We start from the raw sequence: 26,415 nt of genomic DNA, 5'->3' as shown, positions 1-26,415 counted from the left end.
TCTTTGATGAGTCCCTGCTGGTTTTGGGATGAGGGTTATGATGGCTTCATAGAATGTGTTCGGTAGTGAGCTATCTCTTTCAACTTCATTGAAGCGTTGGAGGAGTATTGGTGTGAGCTCTGCTTTGAAGGTCTTGTAAAATTCCGCTGTATAACCATCTGGTCCTGGACTTTTCTTAGCTGGGAGGACTCTTATTGCTGTCTCTATTTCAGTGCTTGATATGGGCCTGTTAAGATAGTTTAATTCATCTTGGTTTAATTTTGGCATGTCAATATTTGTTAGGAAAAGGTCCATTTCTGTCAAGTTCTCAAACTTATTAGCATAAAGTTTTGAGAAGTATTCCCTTATAATGTTCTGAATCTTGGTTGTTTCCGTGGTGATGTTTCCATTCTCATCTCTGAGTTTATTAATTTGGGTGTGTTCTCTTCTTTTTCTGATAAGATTTGCTAAGGTTCTGTCAATTTTGTTAAGTTTTTCGAAGAACCAGCTCTTTGTTTTGTTGATTCTTACTGTAGTTTTTTTGGATTCTAACTCATTTAATTCTGATTTAATTTTAATTATTTCTTTCCATCTACTGGATTGGGGTTTATCTTGCTGCTCTTTTTCAAGGAGGTTTAGATGTCTCATTAAATTGTTAGTTTCAGATCTCTCCAATTTGTTGATGTAGGAGCTCAGAGCTATAAACTTGCCTTTGAGTACTGCCTTTGCCGTGTCCCAGAGGAGCTGGTAATTTGTGTGTTCATTTTTGTTGAATAGCATAAACGTTTGAATTTCCTTTCTAATCTCTTCCATGACCCACTCATGATTCAGCAGTGTGTTGTTCAGCCTCCATGTGATACCGGACTTTCTTTGGTGGCTTTTGGTGTTGAGTTCTAATTTTATTCCCTTCTGGTCAGAGAGAATGCAAGGTATAACTTCAATGTTTCTGAATTTAGACAAGTTTGCTTTGTGGCCTAAAATGTGGTCTATTTTAGAAAACGTTCCATGTGCTGCTGAGAAAAACGTGTATTTTGATGCTGCTGGGTGAAATTTTCAGTAGATGTCTGTTAAGTCTAGTTGATCTATGCAGCTGTTTAGATCTGCGGTTTCTCTGTTGAGTTTTTGCCGAGTTGATCTATCTAGTGGGGAGAGTGGTGTGTTAAAATCCCTAACAATTAATGTCTTTTGATCTATATGGGATTTGACGGAAAGTAGTGTTTCTTTGATAAATTTGGTTGCTCCATTGTTTGGCGAATAGATATTTAGAATTGTAATATCCTCCTGGAGGAGAGATCCTTTAATTAATATGTAGCGACCTTCTGTATCTCTTCTCATGAATTTCAATTTGAAGTCTATTTCATCTGATATTAGGATTGCAACTCCCGCCTGTTTATGGGGGCCGTTTGCTTGGTAGATTTTGTTCCAGCCTTTTGTCTCAGCCTCCTGACTAACTAGGATTACAGGTGTGAGCCACTGGCAACTAGCTGTTCAAAGACCATTAATCCTAAAGATTTCAACATATGAGAATCATTAAAATGAAAAAAATCTTTAATATACTTAACAAAGTAGATTTAAATGTGTAAATGAAAAATGTAGTAATGACTGGAATTAACACCTACAGGGTTTAAAATTCAATATATTTATTTTAAATAACAATGAAACTTTTAAAAGTACTTTTATAGCTCCATTTTAGAGTTGAGAAAATGTTAAACAAGTTCTCTAAGGTTTCATAGAAAGTATTAGAAGCAGCGTATGAAAAGAAGGTTGAACTCAGCCCATTTCCCTAGTAACCATAATATAAATGAAATAAATGAAATGGACTAAAAATCATTACAATGAAGGTGAACTCACATGTAAACAGATGATACTGAGTTAGGTTTTCAGCTTTCTATATGTTCGTTATAAAAGAAGTGCTTCCTCAGCCACATAGTTTACAAAGTCTATCAGTAAAAGAAGGTCTTGTTTTAAGACCAGTTTCTAAAATGGGAAATACATTTTCTTAGTAGAAAAATGAAGAATTAGAAATGAACTCATTTAAAGTTATAAATTAAGTTACTAATTGTAAATTTATGAGATATTTTTAATATTTGCATTTGCTTCCTCATATCGTTTCAAATACCAGCCTAATTACTTTGTAAAACATTATGGAACTAATAATTGGAACGTGAATGCTAATGTTTACTTCTCAAACACAACCTATTTCCTGAGTGCAACAATATATTCTAATGGAGGCATTACAGCATAAAGTAATATTATCTCCAATAGTACAATGAGGAATAAAGTTTCAGCATACAAAATAAGTTTGCCCAGGTTTACCCAGCTAAGGTTTAGTTTGAATCACATTGCACAACATTTATAGCATTGGCTTTGGCCAATATGTCTTCTTCCTGTAAAAACAGAGCATTCAACCAATAAAGTAAGCTTTTCTACAAGATATTTAATTATACTTTTAAAGTTAGTGAATATTTTTGCATGGAGACTGAAGGTTAAATTTAGGTATGGTTAAAGACCATCTGAGATTCTGGTCATATGGGTGGGTGAATAAGAAATAGTGTAATTTTTTTTCTTTCTTTCTTCCTGTGAATTTTCCTATGAAAATTTGTTAGCCTAACTAAAGAGTTCTTTTTCTATGGTAGCAGAAAGCTTGATTTGACCATCAATGATTCTCAACTAAGGTATAAATTACATAAATTTTCAGATTTCAATTTTCTCAGGTATAGCAGGGAAATTGAGAAAAACAGATTCATTCATAGAAGTCAATTCTACCTCTTGAAATAAAGATTCATTCATCATGGATTAAAAATGCAAAGTCATTATTATTATATACCAGATCCTTTCTCTTTTATTGACTTTGGTGACAAGCATCAGAAGACTAGAAATTCACCTGTGCATTCAAATCTACCAGTGATCATGATCACATTCTCAAGTGAGTAATGAACAGTTTATTTCACATAAACAGAAGTACTCTTCAAGAACTCTGTCAATTCTCAAGTGTAATTTCTTTTCTCTTCAAGTACTAATTACTTTTGTTTCATAATTATTTGGATACACTATTACAATGATCTTATAGCTAAATGCTTGTTCTTAGTTAACTATAATATTACTGTATAAAGTGTACCAAGATGCAAAAAATTATAAGATGGAATATCTAACACCTATTCTTATCAACTCTGTTTTACTTTACAACAACAGATGTAAGAAAACATTAAGGAATATGAAAGACAGGATATGTACAATGGAATTTTAGCCAATTACTTAGGATGTACATATGATACTTATACCCAAAATTATAAAGTACGTTTGGAAATTGTATGGAGAATTGTGAGAGAAAAGTGGTTTGGATGACCTCCAAGTAAAACTTAGTCTTCAAAATGCATTAGCCACTGGATAATGGGTTGTATAATGTGCTGGAAGAGGAGTGAGTGATGATGACTTTCAGTGTGAAGATTCAGTATAACTCATTTTCAAGCTGTAATTCAAAAAGCTTTGTCGTCACATTTCTTAAGTTCCCATGATATGTATGTAGGTCAGGAATAGAACTAGCTGACTTTCATTCAAAGTTAATCTGGCAAGCATTGTGCTTCCCCTTGGCATGTATTATCTTCTTCGGTCTTCTGAATGGCTCAATAGCTAACGATTCCCATTGTTCTATTAAATAGGAGTAGAAAGATGAAACTGATGATTTGAAGGCTCAGAGGACAGTACTCGGGAAGAGATGGTAAACTGTAAAGTTTGGTACTAGTTAAATGCAAAGGAACTGCAGGGAGGATGAAACCCACCATATATGGGGGAAAAGAACACCAAACCAAAAAAAAAAAACCCAAAACAAAAATCCAGTTTCCAAATGGAGAGTTGAATGAAAAACTCAAAATTATATGTGAATTCCTCTAAGTGGCACCTTTTAAGAGCATCAGGTGGAATTTGAAACACTTGAACAGGAACCACACACACACACACACACACACACACACACACACACACACACACACACACACACACACACACACACACACACACACACACACACACACACACTACTCAGGATACTCTTCAACCTTTGACAAAAAGGAAATTTTTCTATTTCCAGCAATACAGATGAGGTTGGGAGACAGTAAGTTAGGTAAAATATGTTTGTTAAATACTTCCCATCACTGTGATTAGGGAGAACAAGGGTCACTCTCACTCCTAATAGTCAATGCTTTTCTGGAGATGCCGGTAGAAAATAAGACAAGCAAAAGACATAATATGAAGAAAGATAGACAAGGAAGAACTGAAACACTTCAACTTACAGACAGCACACTTGTAAAGACATTGAATTATAGGCAATATCAATACTGGAGCAAATGATTGGAAATTGAAAATGGAAAGCTCACAGTATGTTAGAAAAAAAAGAATGACTTAAGAATGCCAGATATCACCTATAAGTGTGTGGCATCCTGATGAAAAATCTGAGAACCTCAAAATTATTACTTGTGGATCATTTACTGAAGCAAAATCCTGTTGCTTATTCTCAAATGAAAATGTTCTCTGTAGCATTTATCTCAAGAAAAAATTATCATTTGAATGTATATCTTTGCTGCATTTTGAATATTTATGAGTTGTAATAAGAAAGAGGCATATTTTGGCATCCAGGCAATCTCAGTGCAAGCATGTATATGATGAACTCTTAATGGCTCCACTAAGCAGGATTTACAATCTATTCCCCTTCACTCAGTGGAATGATATCTAAGACGTTAAGTTGGGAAGGGATGGGAAGGGGAAACAAAGGAGGAGGCTACAATGTTTGATAAGAAATGTACTCATTATCTTGCCCATGTAATCGTAACCCCTCTGTACAGTATTTTCACAATTGAAAAAAAAATAAGAAGTCAGGTTGGGAGGCGTAAGAAATCATGTGTGTGTGTGTGTGTGTGTGTGTGTGTGTGCGTGTCTGTGTGTGTGTGTGTGTTTGACAAAGGAGATTTCTAGTATATCACTAAGTAATATGTAAAAAATTTAATGTAAAATTCCGTTTTAAGGTGGGTATGTAGAACAATATCTGAAAGCTAATGAGGGTAAATTACAGTACATGAGTGATTCAACAATTGTGTGCAGACACAGTCTGTTTTGAATATCTCTCATTTTAATACTGTATCTTAAATAAGAAAACATTAAAACTAAAATCAATAAATAACATGAAAAAGTCCCATATATACTTATACTCAAAATCACATAGCAGTCCTAACAGGCTGAGCATAGGTACCTGAAATTACCCTTTATGTTGTAGGAGCATAACTCATTGTCATTAATTGGAGAGCAGGTCTACTGTCTCACAAAAAGACCTCCTTGGCCTTCAGTGAAGAATCTTACACAGAGATAAGACGAACTAACTAGAATATGGGTATTGGTGATAGAGATAACAAACTTTATATCCATAATGATAAGGCAATCAAATAATGAGAAAACAATTGTGGGGACGCTGACATCAGAACAGAAGAAAGAACTCAACTTATGGAGCAAAAACACAGGAAAGTGATTGCCTCCATTGCAAACACAGAAATAAAGTGCCGAAAGAAGCACATGGAGACAGAGCAACCACTGAAAAAACCACTAGGATGACCTTATGAATATTTTGGTTGAATACAGTAGGGTGTAAATGGCAGCAAAGGGAATTTATGCCATGGCACAACCCAACCTGTTGTTTCTAGCCCAGTAGATAAACTTAGCACAATAAAACCTGTAAGATGTTTTTCTGACCTACTTCGTCATTTACTTCCAGAATGCAGAGCCAATCATAAAGAGAGTTATCAATTATTTTTCCGAATGAGGTAATGTTGAAAAATCACACATACTTATACTTATATATTTATATTTGCAGCAACATCAATGTACAACTCAAAGTACTTTAAATAAAATATATGATTAAAAATAAAAATATTTGTGGACACTGGTGGCTCATGCCTATAATCCTAGCTACTCAGGAGGCTGAGATCTGAGGATCACGTTTCAAAGCCAGTCTGGGCAGGAACCTCAGTGAGACTCTTATCTCCAATAAACCACAACAAAGAAAACTGGAAGTGGTGCTGTGGCTCAAGTGGTAGAGTGCTAGCCTTGAGCTGAAGAGCTGAGGTACAGTGCCTAGGCCCAGAGTTCAGGCCCCACAACCAACAAATAAAATTTTTAAAAAATTAAAATATTTTTATGGAAAACAATATGATATTCTTAATTACAAATTAATCTTTTTTATTGTGAAAATACTGTACAGAGGACTTACAATTACATGGGCAAGATAGTGAGTACATTTCTTGAGAGCTTGTTTGGAGGTTCTAGCAGGGGAGCGCAGCTACTCAAATAACCTTGACCGAAGGCCGGTCCTCCTCTATTGGGGATGGTCGTCCTCTTCGACCAAGCGCGCAGCTTCGGGAGGGACGCACATGGAGCGGTGATGGAGGAAGGGGACACCCACCTAGCCAGCCAGATCAGCCGAATCAACCCTGGCAATCAATGGGGTGACAGATGTCGCAGCCAGATCGCCCTCACATCCGTGAGTACATTTCTTATCAGCATTGTAGCCTCCTCCTTTGTTTACCCTTCCCATCCCTTCCCAGCCAACCCCCACCCTGCCCACCAAATTTGTAAAGTTCATTTTCAACAAGACAACTTGTACTTCTCATTGTTGCAACGGGTCCATCTGTATCCTTATTTAAACGACGTGTTTTTCCCCTTCACCTCCACAAATTATACCGACTTCAAATACAGTGAAAGCAGGGGTTATACTGTGCGGGAAGGACATACAAAGCAACAAAGAAATAATCTTATAAATGCATTAGAAACAAATGCATAAAAGAAAAAAAACATTTAAACACATATCTTAGGGTTCATTTTCCTAACATCACCTTATCTGACCTTTTCTGCTTGACTTATATATATACTAGATATTGCAAATAAGGGAAACCATGGGACCTATGTTTCTTTAGGCTTGGCTTACTTCACTTAATATAATTTTTTCCAAGTCTTTCCATTTCCTCACAAATGGGGCAATGTCATTCTTTCTGATGGAGGCATAGAATTCCATTGTGTATATATACCACATTTTCTTGATCCATTCATCTACTGAGGGGCATCTGTGTTGGTTCCAGGTCTTAGCTATGGTAAATAATGCTGCAATAAACATAGTTGTGCTGGTAGCTTTAGTGTGGTCTTGTTTGTAAGCATTTGGGTAAATGCCCAAAAGTGGGATTGCTGGGTCATAGGGAAGCCCTATGTGGAGTCTTTTGAGGAACCTCCATACTACTTTCCAAAGTGGTTGAACAAGTTTACACTCCCACCAACAATGAAGTAAGGTTCCCTTTTGTCCACATCCCCTCCAGCATCTGTTGTTATTAGAGTTCTTGATTTTTGCCATCCTAACTGGGGTGAGGTGGTATCTAAATGTTGTTTTGATTTGCATTTCTTTTATGGCTATGGAGGTTGAGCATTTCTTCATGTGTCTATTGGCCATCCTTCTTTCTTCTTCAGAGAAGTTTCTCTTTAAGTCATTTGCCCACTTATTTATTGGACAGTGGTTTCTTTGAGGATTTTTTGTTGGGGGATTTAATTTTTTGAGTTCCAAGTATATTTTAGATATGAGACCCTTGTCCATTGTATGGCTAGTGAAGATCTTCTCCCAATCTGTGGGCTTTCTATTGATCTTGCTAGCTATGTCCTTTGCCATGCAGAAGCTCTGCAACTTCAGGCACTCCCATTTGTCCACCCTTTCTTTGATTTGTTTACAAATTAATCTTATTAAAGATAACACATTATTAACCTGTGACATACTAATCAATATCTGAAAATTCATCCTGCACATTTACTAACATGATCTACACTAGAATTTAGTTATTAAACATAGGAAACAGAGAATTACTATCATTTGAATAAAATGTTTTCACAATACACAGTATTGTGAACTAATAGAAACTAAGAAAATATTTTTCTGCCCATGTGTCTTTTCAGGGCCTCCTTAATATCCTTGTTCCTGAGAGTGTAGATGAGTGGGTTCAACATGGGGATCACCACCATATAGAACACAGATATCACCTTGTTCTGGTCAGTAGAGTACATGGACTTTGGCATCACATAAATGAATGTAGTGGTCCCATAGTACAAAGTGACTGCACTGAGGTGGGAGCTGCAGGTGGAGAAGGCCTTGTGGCGGCCCTCAGTGGAGCGCATCTTCAGGATGGTGATGACAATGTACACGTATGAAAAGACTACGACCAGCCCTGTGAACAGAATCAAGGAGCCAACAATACTTGAGGCAACAACTGTAATGACACTGACATCAGAACAGGACAGTTCAACTAAAGGAGAAAAGTCACAGTAGAAATGGTTGACATTATTAGGTCCACAGAAAGGTAAAACATAGACACCAAGATTGAAAGTGCAACCATTGATTAAACCACCTACATAAGCCATCATGATTAACTGCACACAGACTTGGGTGGACATTTTGGTTGAATACAACAGTGGGTTACAGATGGCCATGAAGCGATCATAAGCCATTGCAGCCAGAAGGAAATACTCAGTTGCCCCAAAGAAAGCGGCTGAGCCAAGCTGGAAGGCACATCCATGGTAAGAGATGGTATTTTTGTCCACTAGGAAAGTAACCAGCATGTTGGGTGTGACAGAAGATGACAAGACTATGTCAACAAAGGCTAAATGGCTGAGAAAAAAGTACATGGGATGATGGACCAGAGAAGAAAATCTGATAAGGAGAATTGTGCAGAGATTCCCAGATACAGTCACCAGGTAGATGCACAGAATGATGATGAAGAGGATGACTCGAAGAACTGGATCTTGTGTTAAGCCCAATAGAATGAACTCTGTCACTGTAGTGTGGTTCCCATCCACCAGGGAATCCATCAGACTGAGGAATTGCTGCCAGACACAGCTTTGAGGAAAAGCTGATATGAATGTGCCATAAATATGTAGTTACATTTTGATTAGCACAGGCAAATATATTAATTATACTTTTACCCTGAAGGTTCAGTCTATGCTTTTATACCTAATGAGTCTATTTTTTAAATATTTTAAAAGTAGAAACATTAATAGCTTCAAATAGCATGTCTTTGGCCCTCTGTATATGCTTCAATGGATATACAGAGCTTTAATCCTAATATTTATAAATAAGAGAGTGATCAAAATGATAAAAAGGTTTAATATAATTAACAAAATAGATTTAAAGCTAATTAAAATATGTAGTAATGACTGCAATATAAGATAACATTTATCAATTGCTTATTAAGTTAATACCCAGAGGATTTAAATTTTAATATTTAGTTCTTTTTATTTTCCAGGAAACTATATGCTAAGTACTTTTATATTTTCTTTTCATATTGAACAAATGGTAATATACTTCTCTAAGGTTTCATAGCAAGTACTAGAAGCAGTATATGAACCTCCAGCAGGTTGAGCTCAGCCCATTTCTTCAGTAACCATAATGTTAATGAAATAATGAACTAAATAATGAGCTAAATAATGAAATAATGAACTAAATAATCATTACAATCAAGGTGAACACACCTGTAAGCCGGGGATATAGGGATAGTTTTTCATCTATCTGTTCATTTATAAAAAGAAGTGCTTCCTTAGCCACATAGTTTACAAAGTCCATCAGTAAAAATAGGTCTTACTTGAAGACCAGTGTTTTTTTACTTGTAAATATGATGTACAGAGTGGTTAAAGTTACATAAGTAAGGCAATTAGTACATTTCTTTTCAAACAGTGTTATCCTCTCTCTCATTTTCTCCCACTTTCCCTCAGAGAAAACAATACAATAGTGATTCTCACAAGACACTATGTGAAAAAGACCAATTTTAAAATGGGAAATACATTGTCTTAATAGGAAAGGAAGAAATGGAAAGGAATTCATATTAAAGTTATAAATGAACTTACTAATTGTAAATTTATGAAGTATTTTTAATATTTGCATTTGCTTTCTCACATCATCTCAAATGCCAACATGATTATTCTGCAAAATATTATGTGACTAATACTTAGGACCTGATTCTCAAGGTTTATTTTCTCTAACAAGATCTATTTTCTAAGTGCAAAAATATTTTCTAATTGGTGCATCAGAGTGTTAAGTAATATTATCTTCAATAGTACAATGGGAAATCAAGTTTCAGCATTCAAAGTTGAACAGTTTAACCAGGTGTATCAAGCTAGAGGTTAGTTCAAATTTCATCAACCAATATTTTGGATTTATAGCATTCACTGTGACCAACATGTTTATAGTAGTAGAGAATTCAAGCGATAAGCAAAGCAAGTTTTTCTACAACATATTTATAAAGATTAATCCCTAAAAGCCTTTGAAAACTAGTGAATGCATTAGCATTGAGGCTGAAGGCTAAATTTGGGTGTGGTTAAATTCTATCTGAGATTCTAGTAATATGGATAGATGAAAAAGAAATAGTGGAATACTGAATTATTTTTAAATAAAATTCTTATTTAAAATTATTTTTTAAAACTGTCATTTATTTTCATTAATTTTCCTATAAAAATTTGTTATCTCAGTTAAAGTCTCTTTTTATGTAGTAGATAGTTTGATTTGACCATTTCTGATTCTCAGCTAGTGCATATAAATTAGATAAATTTTCAGATTGTGATTTTGCTGGTGCAAGATGGAAACAAAAAATAGCTCACAGAACTCAACCTTACCTCTTGGAATAAGAATTCATTCATCTTACAGTAAAAACAACCATGAAGGTATTATGATTATATAATAGTTCCTCTACCTTTTATTATTTGACTTAGGTAGTAAACATCAGAAGAGTAGAGATTCACACATGAGGTCAAATATACCAGTAATCATTATCATATTCTCCAGTGAATAATGAGCAGTTTATTTCACATAAACAAAAGTAATCTTCAAGGAGTCTGTCAATCCTCAAGTGTAATTTCTTTTTCCTTCATGTATTAGTCACATTCCTTTCATAATGATTTGGAGTACACTATTACAATGATCTCATAGTTAAATACATGTTCTCAGGGCCAGAGTTCAGGCTCCGAGTTCAGGCCCCACAACAGGACCCCCCCCAAAAAAAGAAGAAGAATTGAATCACTGAATCATTCTATTTAATCACCCATCAGAGAAGTTAATTATTTTGTTGTTGTTGTTGTTTCAGTCCTGAGGCTTTAACTCAGGGCCTGAGCACTGTTTCTGAGCCCTTATGCTCAAGGAGAGGACTTTACCTCTAGAGTCACAGCTTCTTTTCTGGCTATTTGTTGGTTAATTAGCAAAAAGGGTCTCATGGACTTTCCTTCCTGGGCTGCTTTAGAACCTTGACCGTCATATCTCAGCCTCCAGAGTAGTTAGAATTACAGGCATGAGTCACCACTGAATGGCTACAGTAGTTAAATATTTAAGATTGGTAATGATTGTGTTTTCTAGCTTAAAAAGCAAAATCAAACAAGAACACACTGTATCATAAGAAATTCTGACACTGGGACTAAGTGCATAGGCACTGCTGCTCAATGCAGTGGGCAAGACTTGGAAAGTAAAGAACAAAATGCTGAACAGTATCAGAGAGAAGTTAAAGGCATACTGATTGAATATAAAATTTTACTTTCCTTTAATAAGTATTCTAGAAAAAGGTGACAAATCAAAGAAAAGATAATTTTTCTTTGCCTTAGAAAGTCTGTATAAAAATTAATTGTACACAAAACAATAAAATCTGTCAATTAGTTATAAATGGATCAGAAAAAACTATGCTACTAGAAAATTAACATATAAAAGAAATTCCACTGTGTATATATACCACAGTTTCTTTTTTTGTGTGTTTGTCTTAATTTTTTTTATTATAAAGATACTATACAGAGGGTTACAGTTGCATGAGTGAGGTAATGAGTACACTTCCTATTGAACATTGTTACCCCCTCCATTGTTTTCCCCCTACCATCCCTTCCCTCCCTAACTTCCCCGAGGTTCTTTTTTTTTTTATTGTGATTAAGTGATTACATAATTTCCTGAATTTCACAGTATTGTGGAATAATGATGCTCATTTAAAGTAACAAGTTCATTCTAACTTTACTGGAGCAAATTGTCTATCACAGTCTATAACATATAACGGTGTTCACATGTTATACACCGTACATGTGATCAGCAGCATGGGAATGTTTAGTAGTGGTTCGACCAGATGAGTGGGAGTTCTTTGTTTCTTAAGTCCTGTTAGTTTTGTCATATCACCTAACATTTTGGATTTAGCATCCACTTATCAGGGAGACCATGTACCGTTTGCCTCTGCTCTTGGCTTACCTCGCTCGACGTGATTCCTTCTAGCTCCATCCATTTCCCTGCAAATGCCATTATTTTGTCATTTCTAATGGCTGCATAATATTCCATTGTGCATAGATACCACAATTTTTGGATCCATTCATCTGTGGTGGGACATCTGGGTTGTTTCCATATCCTAGCTATTGCGAACAGTGCTGCAATAAACATGGAGGTGCACGTGTCCTTGTATATTGGTTCCTGTTGTTCAGGGTAGATGCCTAGAAGTGGTATGACTGGGTCGCAAGCGAGGTCAATCTTTAGCTTTCTAAGGACCCTCCAGACTGCTTTCCAAAGTGGTTGTATAAGTGTACATTTCCACCAGCAGTGTAATAGGGTTCCTCGTTCTCCACATCCCCTCCAGCATTTGTCGTTGGCTGATTTGTGGATGTGGGACATTCTGACTGGGGTAAAGTGTATACCACAGTTTCTTGATCCATTCATCTACTGAGGGGCATCTGGGTTGGTTCCAGATCTTACCTATGGTAAACAATGCTGCAATAAACATAGTTGTGCTGGTAGCTTTAGTGTGGTCTTGTTTGTGATCATTTGGGTAAATGTCCAACAGTGGGATTGCTGGGTTATAGGGGAGCTCTCTGTGGAGTCTTTTGAGGAACCTCCATACTACTTTCCAAAGTGGTTGAACAAGTTTACACTCCCACCAACAGTGAAGTAAGGTTCCCTTCTGTCCACATCCCCTCCAGCATCTGTTGTTATTAGAGTTCTTGATTTTTGCCATTCTAACTGGGGTGAGGTGGTATCTCAATGTTGTTTTGATTTGCATTTCTTTTATGGCTAGGGAGGTTGAGCATTTCTTCATGGTTTATCTGCCATCCTTCTTTCCTCTTCAGAGAAGTTTCTCTTTAAGTCATTTGCCCACTTATTTATTGGACAGTTGTTTCTTGGAGGATATGTTGTTATGGGATTTAATTGTTTGAGTTCCAGGTATATTTTAGATATATGTATGGCTAGTGAAGATCTTCTCCTAATCCATGGGTTTTCTATTGATCTTGCTAGCCATGTCCTTTGCAATGCAGAAGCTCTGAAATTTCATGCAATCCTATTTGTCCAACTTTTCTTTGATTTGTTGTGTTTCTGGGTCTCTATTAAGAAAATTTCGGCCTGTGCCAAGGAGACCTAGGGTTTCTCCTATTCCATCCTGTAATGTTTTCAGAGTGTCTGCCTTGACTCTGAGGTCTTTGATCCATTTGGAGTTGATTCTGATTCAGGGTGATATATAAGGATCTAGCTTTAGTTTTCTACAGGTAGTTAACCAATTTTGCCAGCACCATTTACTGAAGAGGCTGTCTTTCTTCCATTCTATTTTTTTAGCTCCCTTATCAAAGATTAAATAGGTCTGTAGGTTCATTTCTGGGTTTTCAATTCTATTCCATTGGTCCTGAGGTCTGTTCTCGTGCCAGTACCAAGCTGTTTTGATTACATAGGTCTCATGGTTTCCCTTCTTTGCAATAACTAGTATATGTCTGAGTCAAGCAGAAAAGGTCAGATAAGTTGCTGTTAGGGAAATGAACCTCAAGGTAAGTATTCAATTGTTTTTGCTTTCATGCAATTGTTTCTAACATATTTATAAGATTATTTCTTTGTTGCTTTGTATGTCCCTCCCCCATGGTATAACTCCTGCTTTCACTGTATTTGATGTTGGTATAATTTTTGGAGGGGAAGGGCAAAAACAAATCAGTTAGCTATGGATACAGGTGGACCCATTGCAACAATGAGATGTACAAGTCTTTATGTCGAAAACGAACTTCACAACTTTGGTGGTGGGGGGGAGGATCAGGTAGAGGGGGCTGGGAGGAGGGGTATGGGAAAGGATTGAAAGGGGAAACAACGGAGGAGGTAACAATGCTTAATAAGAAATGTACTCATTATTTTGCCCATGTACCCTCTGTACGGTATTTTCACAATAGAATTTTTAAAAAAATTGTGGAGGGGAAGGGCAAAAACAAATTGTTTAAATAGGGATACAGATGGACACATTGCAACAATGAGATGTACAAGCCATTGAAAAATGAACTTTACAACTTTGGCCAGGTGGGGGGAGGTCTGGGAGGTGGGGGGAGATGGGAAGGGATGGGAAGGAACAGTGCTTGATAAGAAATGTACTCATTACCTTGCCCATGTAATTGTAACCCCTTTGTATGGTATTTTCACAATAAAAATTTTTTAAAAAAAGAAATTCCACTTCAGAGAAGTCTGTCTTTAAGTCTTTAGCCCACTTATTAATCAGGCAGTTGTTTCTTTGAGGATTTGTTTTGGGGGATTTAATTTTTTGAGTTCTAAGTATATTTTAGATATGAGTCCCTTGTCTGTTGTATGGCTAGTGAAGATCTTCTCCCTATCCGTGGGCTTTCTATTGATCTTGCTAGCTTTGCCATGCAGAAGCCCTGCAGTTTTATGGAACCCCATTTCTTGTGTTTCTGGGTCTTTATTAAGAAAATTTTGGCTTGTGCCAAGGAGCCATAAAGTTTCTCCTATTCCTTCCTGTAATGTTTTCAGGGTGTCTGCTTTGACTTCAAGGTCTTTGGTCCATTTGGAGTTGACTCTGGTGCAGGGTGATATCTAAGGATCTAGCTTCAGTTTTTTGCAGGTATTTAACCATTTTTTTCCAGCACCATTTACTGAAGAAGCTGTCTTTCTTCCATTCTATTTTTTTTAGCTCTCTTATTGAATATTAGGTGACTCTACATCTGTGGCTTCATTTCTGGGTCTTCAGGTCTATTCCATTGATCCTCAGTTCTGTTCTTATGCCAGTACCAAGCTGTTTTTATTACTATGGCTTTCTAGTAGAGTTTGAAGTCTGGTATTGATATTCCTCCAGCACTGATCTTTCTGCTAAGGAGTGTTTTTGCTTTTCAGGGTCTTTTATTGTACCATATGTATTTTTGGATTGCTTCTAATGGCCAATAGACATACCAAGAAATGCTCAACTTCTCTAGCCATAAAAGAAGTGCACATCAAAACATGGATACAGGCTGACCCATTGTAACAATGAGATGTACAAGAAACTGTTAAAACAAACTCTACAACTTCAGGGTAGGGGAAGGGTTGAGTTGGGAAAGTGGAGAGGGAAGGGATTGTTGGGGAAAAACAAAGGAGGAGGTAAAAGTGCTCAAGAAGAAATGTACTCATTACTTTACTAATGTAAGTGTAATCTTTCTGTACAGTAATTTTACAATAAAAATTTAAAAAGTAAAAAATAAACACCATAAATAAAAAATTTTAAAAATTGAGATTCTACCTCACACCAGTTAGAATGGCCATTATCAAGAAATCTAATAACAACAGATGCTGACAGGGAGGTGGCCAAAAGGGAACCCTACTGCATTGTTGGTGGGAGTGTAAACTGATTCAACAACTCTGGAAAGCAGTATGGAGTGTCCTCAAAGGACTACACATAGAGCTCCCCCTATAACTTAGGAATCCCACTTCAGGCATTTACCCAAACGATCACAAACAAAGCCATACTAAAGCTACCAGCATAACTGTTTATCACCGCATTATTCACCATTGCTAAGATATGGAATCAACCCAAATGCCCCTCAATAGCTGAATGAATCAAGAAAACATTATATATATAGGAATTCTATGCCTCCATCAGAAAAAATGACACCATCCCATTTGTTAGGAAATGGAACAGGAACGACTTGGAAAACATCATCTTAAGTGAAGTAAGCCAGACCCAAAGAAATATGGGTCCCATGGTTTCCCTCATTTGCTATAATTAGTATACATCTAAGATAATTTTATCAGAAAAGCTCAAAAGCTATGTACATATGACCATATACCATGATGCTAAGCGAAATGAACCCCAAGATATGGACACAGGAAGTCTTCCTTTGTTGTTATTTTTTAATGTTCAAGTGATTTTTTTTTGTTTCCTTTGTATGTTTTTCCTCCTATGGTATATCCCCTGTTGTCACTGTACTTGATTTTGGTACCCTGCATCTTGTATATACATTTATCTAATTTGGGGAAGCAAAGAGAAATAAAAAAAAACTCTGAAACAAGATGCTGGATGACCCATGCAACAATGATACCTGTAAGACAGTGTATTGGAAATTTGCAACTTCAAGAGCGAGAAAGGGGTGGGGGATGTCAGGGAAGGAAGGGTTAGTGGAAGAGCAACAAAGAAGGGAGTAACAATGCTTGATAAGAATTGTACTCATTACCTAACTTAGAACCCCTCTGTACAGCATTTTTACAATAAAATAAAAAATTAAAGAATTAAAAAATGGAAATTATTTTTCTGATTCTTCAATGCCTCCTTAACATCTTTGCTCCTGACACTGTGGATACAGGGATTCAACATGGGGATGACTATAGTACAGGACACAGATATCCCATTGTTCTGGTCAGTGGAGAACATAGACTTAGGCATCACATAAAGGACCTGAGTGGCCCCATAGAACAGAGTAACAGCACTGAGGTGGGAGGTGCAGGTGGAGAAGGCCTTGTGGCGGCCCTCAGTGAAGTGCATCTTCAGGATGGTGATGAGGATGTAGATGTAGGAGATGACTATGACAATATCTGTGGGCAAAATGACAAAGCCAGCAGTAAGTGAAGGAACAACAGCAAGGACACTGATGTCAGAACAGTACAGTTCAAGTACAGGAGCCAGATCACAGAAAAAGTGATTGACTCTGTTTGGTCCACAGAAGACTCAATTATAGAGGATAATGCAAAGAAACAAAAATTAAGAAACCAAGCCACCATGATTAACTGGACACACACTGTTGTGTGGACATTTTGGTTGAATACAGCAGTGGGTGACAGATAACCACAAAGTGATCATAGGTCATGACAGCCAGAAGGAAGCACTCAGCTGTCTGAAATAAAGCAGTTGAACCCAGATGGGTGACACACCCAAAGTAGACAATTGTGTTTCTTTCCACCAAGACATTAACCAACATATTCAGTGTGACAGAAAATGTAAAGCCTATGTCAGCAAAAGCCAGATTGCTCAGAAAAAAATGTCCATGGGATAGTGGAGATGAGTGGAGACTCTGATGAGAAGAATTGTGCAGAGATTGCAGATACAGTCACCAGGTAGATGCCCAGGATGATGATGAAGAGGATGACTTGAAGGACTGGATCATGTGATAAGCCCAATAAAATAAACTGTCACTGTGGTGTGATTCTCATGAACCATGGAATCTATGACACAATGGAACTATGTCCCCAAGAATACCTGTGATACAATGGAATTCTATGCCTCCATCAGAAAGGATGACATTGCCCCATTTGTTAGGAAATGGAAAAACTTGGAAAAAATTATATTAAGTGAAGTAAGCCAGGCCCAAAGAAACATAGGTCCCATGGTTTCCCTTATTTGCAATATCTAGTATATGTATGAGTCAAGCGGAAAAGGTCAGATAATGTGATGTTAGGAAAATGAACACTTAGATATGTATTTAAATGTTTTTTTCTTTCATGCATGTGTTTCTAACGCATTTATAAGATTATTTCTTTGTTGCTTTGTATGTCCCTCCCCCACAGTATAACCCCTGCGTTCACTATATTTGCTGTCGGTATAACTTGGGGAGGAGATGGGGAAAAACAAGTCGTTTAAGGATAAAGGTGGACCTGTTGCAACAATGAGAAGTACAAGTTGTCATGACGAAAACGAGCTTTACAACGTCGGTGCGGGGGGGGGGGGGGGAATTGGGAGGGGGGAGGGGGGAGGCTGGGAAGGGATGTGAAGGGTAAACAAAGGAGGAGGCTGCAATGCTTGGTAAGAAATGTACGCATTATCCTGCCCATGTAATTGTAACCCCTCTGTACAGTATGTTCACAAATAAAATAAAATAAAATAAAATAAAATAAAGAATACCTGTGATAAAATATAGCATGAGAGATTTGAGATTATAATTGGTCCATTGTCATCAATACATGCCTGAGAATATTTTAAGCAAGTGCATCATTCAAAAATTAGAAAAATAAATGAGCTTTTTACTCTAGAGATTAAAAATGTATACATTTCTGTGTAATGCCTCTAATTTAAAAATCTTTTGCAGAAGCATTATTCTATTTGAGTAATATATATCTTTTTCTTGTTAGTATATTATGAAATATACCCACATGTCTTTAAAGATAATTGTTTAAATGTATGACATGTAAACAGAATAGGAAAGAATAATAAATGTAACATAAATATTTGAAATGTATTAGATAAAGTTATGTAAGGGATATCTGAGGAATAGCTAAGATTTACTGAATACTTATTAAGTTATCATTGTCGGATTTAAGTTTTCCTACATAATTCTTAACTTCCATAAAATTTAATTACATATCTGATTTCAATTATATACATTAAGAAACTGAGCTTGAAAATATTAAGTGATTTATCTAAAGGTACAAAGGAAACAGTGGAGTTAGGATAGTCAGGTTGAACTTTATTTCTTTAGTAACCAATACTACCAATAAAAAATTTATGATGAATTAATAATAGCTACAATGTAATTCAGTACTCAAGTAAGGAAGGTTAACAGATTAGCTTTTTATCTTTCTAAACCATGTGCTTCCTTGATCACATAGTTCATAATATCTACTAATTAAATAAGGTCATTACTGAAAAGCCAGTTTTTTAAATAAGAAACAAACATACCTGATGGAACTAGGAAAAGAAAGAACCCAAGTTAAACTTATAAATAATGTTACATGTTGTAAATTCATTAAATATTTTTGATATTCACAATTAAGCCATTATTTTCACATAATATTTGAAATATCAACTTACCAACTAAATGGCATATGGCTAATGTTTAAAACATAATTATGAAAGTTTGTTTATTCAAACAGAATACGTTTCCTATCTGACAACCTTTTCTAATTGGAATATTATAGAACTAATAATTTTCAGCATAATAACACTGCTGAAAAAAGCTTCAGCCTAGCTTACTTCACTTAATATAATTTTTTCCAAGTCTCTCCATAAGTGAAGTAAACCAGGCCCAAAGAAACATAGGCTCCATGGTTTCCTATATTGGCAATAACTATTATATGTATGAGACAAGCAGAAACGGTCAGATAAGTTGATATTAGGTGAAATGAACCCCAAGATAAGAACTCAAATGGTTTTTCTTTCTTACTATAGTTTCTAACATATTTATAAGATGATTTTTTTGTTGCTTTGTATGTCCCTCCCTCACGGTTTAACCTCTGTTCTCACTGTATTTGATGTTGGTATAATTTGTAGAGGGGAAGAGAAAAAAACAATTGTTTAAATAGGGATACAGGTGGACCCATTGCAACAATGAGATGTACAAGATATTATGTTGAAAAACAAACTTTACAACTTTGGCTGGGGCAGGGGAGATGAGGAGGGAGCAGGGATGGTAAGGGGAAACAAAGGAGGAGGCAACAATGATTGATAAGAAATGTACTCATTACCTTGCTCATATAATTGTAACCCCTCTGTATGGTATCTTCACAATAAATTTAAAAAAAAATCTTCAGCCTAAGAGTTAAGAGCTTTGACCTAGCTAGGGTCCACTCTGAACCTCTTGAGAGTTTTTGGCTTTTCACTACTATTTTTGTCAAAAATATCTGGTTGCCTGGCTGGAAAGACTAATTAAATACTAAAAAATGTGGATCTTTCTATAATATATTACCATATTTTTGGTATCCTGTGAGTATGTTTTCAATTGTTTATCTCTTTGTATACTTAGAGGTAGATAAAGATATTCACTCTAGGTAGAATATGCTATCAAATAGTATATATATATATATATATATATATATATATATATATATATATATATATAAAATGTTTCTACAAAATATTAGAACATTTCAAAGGTAATAAATCTATTAACTAAAAATAATTAAAGATGTATCCTAAATTCTATGAATACAGAATTCATCAATACTGATGAAACCCCTCCCCCCAAAAAAGCAAAATAACGAAATATCAAAACTACAAAAAACTTCTTGTTTCCATTTCTTGGAGTTCCCTTCAATGAACATCATTTTATATGATCATATGAACATAGCTATTTAGTCTGTGGTTCTCTCCTGAGAATACACTACATTGGTCTCACTGTGTGAATGTCTAGAATCCTGTATAATTTATCATTTCAAGAGCATTGTTTTGTCTTTTATCATCCATTGTGTTTACTTGTAGATTTATAGGCATATTCTAGTTACAACAAATGAAGGAAAACATGCAACCTATGTTTCTTTGGGTCTGCTTTACTTGGTTTAATTTTTCCAAGTCTTTCCATTTCCTATGACTAGGGCAATGACACTTTTTTCAGATGGAAACATAGAATTCCGTTGTGCATATATACCACATTTTCTTGATCCATTCATCCACTGAGGGGCATCTGGACTGATTCTATATCTTGACTAGAGTAAACAGTACTGCAATGAAAATGGTGTGCTGGTAGCTTTAGTGTAACTTTGTTTGTGGTCAATTGGATAAATACTAAGGAATGGAATTATTGAGTCATGGGGAAGATCTATGTTTAGTCTTTTGATGAACCTCCATGCTGCTTTCCAGAGTGATTGAACCAGTTTACATTCCCAACAACAGTGTAATTGCATGTTCTTTTGGACACAACCCTGCCAGCATTTGTTATTGTTAGTTGTCTTGATGATGACCATTCTCACTAGGGTGAGGTAAAATCCCCCTCATTGTTTTGATTTGCATGTCCTTTATTTTGTTGACTTGAACTCAGGGCCTGTATGTTATCCTTGAGCTCCTCAGTTCAAGGCAAGTGTTCTATTACTTCAGCCACAGTGCCACTTCTGGTTTTCTTGTGGTTAATTGGAGATGAGTCTCATGGACTTTCCTTCCCAGGCTGGATTTGAACTGCTGTCCTCAGATCTCAGCCTTTTGAGTAGCTAGGAATACAGGCCCAGCTTTGATTTGCATTTCTTTATGGCCAGAGATGTTAAACATCTCTTCATGTATCTATTTGTCACTCTTACCTCTTCAGAGAAGTTTCTGTTTAGGTCTTTAGACCATTTATTAATTGGGTTGTTTCTTTTTTTTATTGTGAGAATACGGTACAGAGGAGTTACAATTACATGGGCAAAATAACAAGTACATTTCTTATCAAGCATTGTTGCTTCCTCTTTGTTTCCCCTTCCCATGCCTTCCCATACTCCCCCCACCTCCTCCCCCCCAATCCTCCTCCTCCCCCCACCCCCCACTACCAAAGTTGTAAAGTTTGTTTTTCGACATAACGACTTGTACATCTTATTGTTGCAATGGGTCCACCTGTATCCCTAGTTAAATGATTTGTTTTTGCCCTTCCCTTCCACAGATTTTTTATGTTGCTTTGTATGTTCCTCCTCCACGGTATAACCCCTGCTTTCACTGTATTTGATGTTGGGTTGTTTCTTTAAGGGATTGTTTGGGGGAGCTTAAAATTTGGAGTTCTAAATATAATTTAAATATGAGGCCATTGTCTTATGCACAGCTAGTAAATATATCCCATTTTGTGATGTTTCTATTTATCTTGCTATGACTTTGCCATGCACAAACTTCAGTTTGATACAATCCCATTTATCCAGTCTTTCTTTAATTTGTTGTGATTCTGCATGTTTACTTAGGAAGTTTGACCCCTCCAAGGAGCCCTAGTGTTTCGATACCCCTTCTTGTAATATTTTCATGATATTTGGCCCTATGTTGAGGTCTTTGATCCATTTGGAATTGATTCTGGTGCAGGGTTGATTATAAGGATCTAGCTTCAGTTTTCTGTCAGCACCATTTGAAGAAGAGACTCTTTTCTTCCCCCCTCCCATGCTTTTGGCTCCATTATCAAATATTAGGAAGCTATAGGTTTGTGGGTTTATTTCTGGGTCTTCTATTCTATAACATAGGTCTTGAGTCCTATTCTTGTGCCATGATGTTAATCCTCCTAATTCAGGAGCATGGAAAGTTCTTCCTTTTGATCAAGATTCATTATATATGTAAACTACATTGTTCAATGGCATAAAAATCAATGTATAACCTCAAATATAAGTAAAATGAGGGAATTGTGAGCTGTGATACCTGGGTGAAAATTTTGAAAGGATGACAGTTATCAAGATACATTATATTCACAAAATCATTTATACATTTACTTAAAGATAAGAATATTCAAAAAATTACCAATTTTTACATGAGAAGTTACTGGAGAGAAAGGACAGTCATTTCCCTAGTGTATGCTTTTGACCTTATCCATACATGTTCATGGAAGGGAGGATGGATGAAGATCACTCTCCTAGTTTGTTCCAGTGAGACCTTGGGAAAGAGGTGTACTATTTTTCCATTAGTGCTTATCTGAAATGGGGCTGGAGGATGTTCTCTGTTGTGAAAATCACCCTGTTTCGAGTGTTCTGTAGTAGGTTTGTGTGATCACAGGCCATGGACGCCAGATACTCAATCTGTAGGGATTCCCACAGATAATTTCAGTGCAAGAAAAATATTGCCAACATTTTGATTGTCTGAACAACTTCAGCATTTTCACAGAGAAGATATATCCAGTCATAACTGTTGGTATCATATATATATATTGAAAAATTATGTATATATAAATACATACATACATATACACATACATACATATGTGCCAGTCCTGTGGCTTGAACTCAGAATGGGTTGTGTCTCTGACCTCTTTGTGCTCAAAGTTTATGTTCTACCACTTGAACCACAATACCACTTCTGAGATTATGTTTCTAATATCTCCATTTCTTGCAATGACATCAAAAATATTTTATGAGATTCTGTGTGGAAGGGGACTACATTAGATGAAAAGCAGTCCTGAATGTCAGCCTTTACAAGTGACTGGGCATGATAGCAAATCCTGGTCATCTCAGTGACATGGGAAGCAAAAATGCAAGAAATTGTAGACTAGGCTGGCCCAAACATGATGTGACTCCCTTTCTCAAAAAAAAAAACCTAAGCAAATGGTAAATATGAATATATAAGATGATGTCAAGCTAAATGAACCCCAAGATAGGGACACAAGAGGTTTTATCTTAGTTGCTATTGTTTTTAATATACTATGTGATATTTCTGGGTTTTTTTGTATGTTCTTCCCCCATGGTATAACCTCTCTTGTCACTGTATATAATCCCGGTGCTCTGCATCTCATATATACATTTTTCTGATTTGGAGAGGGGAAGAAAATAACAAAATGCTGAAACGAGGATATAGGTGGCCCATTGTGGCAATGAGATGTACTAGATATTATGTTGAAAACAAACTTTACAACTTGGGGGGATAGGGCAGGGAGGGATAGTAAAGGAAAAACAAAGGAGGAGGTAACAATGCTCAATAGAAAATGTACTCATTGCTTTATTCATGTAACTGTACAATATCTTTACAATAAAAATATTTAAAAAATAACAAAGCAAAAATGGACATGTGGATTGATTCAAGTACTATAGTACTGTCTATCAAGCATGAGTTGAAATCATGAATTTATACCCCAGTATGCTCTCTGTGTGTAATATACTATATATAGCTTTAAATGGTTTTCAACATATTATTTTATTATCAAGCTACGATTTCTCTCTTGCTATATGAAAAATCTCCCTCTATCATAACAAAATCTCAATGATGGCTGATTATTGATGGATACACTTCAACCACACATAGTGCATTTCCTTTATCATTATACTTATAGAGTATTATTGCTAAATGAAATCCAAGAAAAAATAGCAGATGTCACTAATAAAATATTGCTCTACCAACCTGTCTCTTCAAAGTCTATTTAATACCTTTGCTCCTGACACTGTAGATGTAAGGGTTCAACATACATACACATCTATTTACAGAGAGAGTAGAAAAGATATAGACACAGAATTTAAGGGTGTGTGTTATCCAGTTGTTGAGTGTAAGTCTGAAAATTGTAAACAGGTAAGCAAATTGATCTTACAGGTTAGAATAGCTGTTGCATTCTGGAGTTCAAAGGTGTCAGAGACAAAAATATAGACAAGAATTTTATAGGTAAACAGAGATAAGCCAGACAAACTAGAATATGGATATTGGAGATAGACTTAATAAATATTATATCCATAATGATGAGACAATCAAACAATGAAACAATTGTGGGGACACTGACGTAGGAACAGAAGAAAGAACTCAAGGAGCAAAATCACAGAAAAAATGATTGCCTCTGTTTGAGGGAGAGAGGAATAAATTACAGAAAGAAGCACATAGAGACAGAGCAACCACTGAGAAAACCACTTTCATGGCTTCTATGAATATTTTAGTAGAATATAGTTTGTTGCAGATAGCAACAAAGGGATCTTATGCCACGGAAGTAAGATAACTAAACCTAAGTTGTTGTTTCCAGACCAGCAGATAAACTTACCACACTAAAACATGTGTCCTACTTAGTCACTTACTATAAGAATGCACAGCCAATCATAAGAGAGTTATCAATCATTTCTCAGGATGAGGTAGTATTGAAAAACCACACACTCTTAAAGGTTTATATTTGCTGCAACATCAATTTATAGCACAAAGTACATTAAATAAAATGCATGATTAAAAATAAAATATTTTATGGAAAGCAATGTGTTATTCATAATTATAAATTAAATTTAATAAAGGGAACTCATTATTAACATGTGACATAGCAGTTAATCTCTGAAATTTTACTCTCCACATTTTCCAAAATGGTCAACACTAAAATATTATTATTAGACATTGACAACAGAAAAGTACCTTTTACTATCAGCTGAATAGAACATTTTCACAATAAAAAAATATGGTGAACTAACAGATACTAAGAAAATATTTTCCTGCCCATCTGTCTTTTCAGGGCCTCCTTAATATCCTTGTTCCTGAGAGTGTAGATAAGTGGGTTCAACATGGGGATCACTACCATGTAGAACACAGATATCACCTTGTTCTGGTCAGTGGAGTACAGAGACTTTGGCAACACATAAATAAACGTAGTGGTCCCATAGTACAGAGTGACTGCACTGAGGTGGGAGCTGCAGGTGGAGAAGGCCTTGTGGCGGCCCTCAGTGGAGCGCATCCTCAGGATGGTGATGACGATGTACACGTATGAAAAGACTACCACTAGCACTGTGAACAGGATCAAGAAGCCACAAATACTTGATGCAACACCTGTGAGGACACTGACATCAGAACAGGACAGTTCAACTAAAGGAGCAAAGTCACAGAAGAAATGATTGACTCTATTGGGTCCACAGAGAGGTAAAACATAGACGCAAAGATAGAGAGTGCAACCATTGAGTAAACCACCTGAATAAGCCACCGTGATTAACTGGACACAGACTTGGGTGGACATTTTGGCTGAATACAGCAGTGGGTTACAGATGGCCATGAAGCGATCATAAGCCATGGCAGCCAGAAGGAAGTATTCAACTGCCCCAAAGAACGCAGCTGAGCAAAGCTGGAAAGCACATCCATGGAAAGGGATGGTATTTTTGTCCTCTAGGAAGTTAACGAGCATATTGGGTGTGACAGTGGTTGATAAAGCTATGTCAGTAAAGGCTAAATGGCTGAGAAAAAAGTACATGGGATGGTGGATCAGAGAAGAAAGTCTGATGAGAAGAATTGTGCAGAGATTGCCACATATGGTCATCAGGTATATGCACAGGATGATGATGAAGAGGATGACTTGAAGGACTGGATCATGTGTTAAGCCCAATAGAATGAACTCTGTCACTGTAGTGTGGTTCCCATCCAGTAGAGAATCCATTTGACAGTGGATCTCCTGCGAGACAAAACTGTGATGAAGTCTGATATGAATGAACCATAAATATGTAGTCACATTTTGATTAGCACATGCATGCATTTATTGCAAGCAAACATATTAATTACATTTTAACTGTAGAGTTTCACAGTCTGTGCTATTTAAAATATGTTTAAGCAGAAATATTAAAATTAGCTTCAAATAATGTCTCTTTGGCCCTCTACATGTGCTACAATACACATTCAGAACTTTTATCCTAAGACTTAAAAATAAGAGAATTATCAAACTGACAAAAATCTTTAATATACCTATCAAAATAGTTTTAAAGTTGTTAAGTAAAAATTTGTAGTAATAACTGGAATAGAAGATGACATTTATCAACAGCTTATTAATAACTGGAGGATTTAAATATTTACATATAGTTCTTTTTATTTTCTAAAAACTATATCTTAAATACTT

The 26,415-nt window shown here is 36.0% G+C and overlaps 2 protein-coding genes across 2 annotated transcripts; both read right to left on the bottom strand.

Annotated features, from left to right (window-relative positions):
* Positions 1–7,917: 7,917 nt before the first annotated feature.
* On the bottom strand, positions 7,918–8,862 carry LOC138836278 (olfactory receptor 5P6-like). The gene has a single exon (XM_070034770.1). It carries the CDS (start codon positions 8,860–8,862, stop codon positions 7,918–7,920), a length of 945 nt encoding a protein of 314 aa, XP_069890871.1.
* Positions 8,863–25,017: 16,155 nt separating this feature from the next.
* LOC138836277 (olfactory receptor 5P6-like) lies at positions 25,018–25,966 on the bottom strand. The gene has a single exon (XM_070034769.1). It carries the CDS (start codon positions 25,960–25,962, stop codon positions 25,018–25,020), a length of 945 nt encoding a protein of 314 aa, XP_069890870.1. The 5' UTR covers positions 25,963–25,966.
* Positions 25,967–26,415: the final 449 nt, after the last annotated feature.

This window comes from Dipodomys merriami, unplaced genomic scaffold (assembly GCF_024711535.1).
Source record: "Dipodomys merriami isolate MVZ:Mamm:240054 unplaced genomic scaffold, mDipMer1.0.p SCAF_25, whole genome shotgun sequence".
NCBI classification, from domain to species: Eukaryota; Metazoa; Chordata; class Mammalia; order Rodentia; family Heteromyidae; genus Dipodomys; species Dipodomys merriami.
Note: the sequence above shows the minus strand (reverse complement) of the source record. Positions and strands in the feature narration are given on the sequence as shown.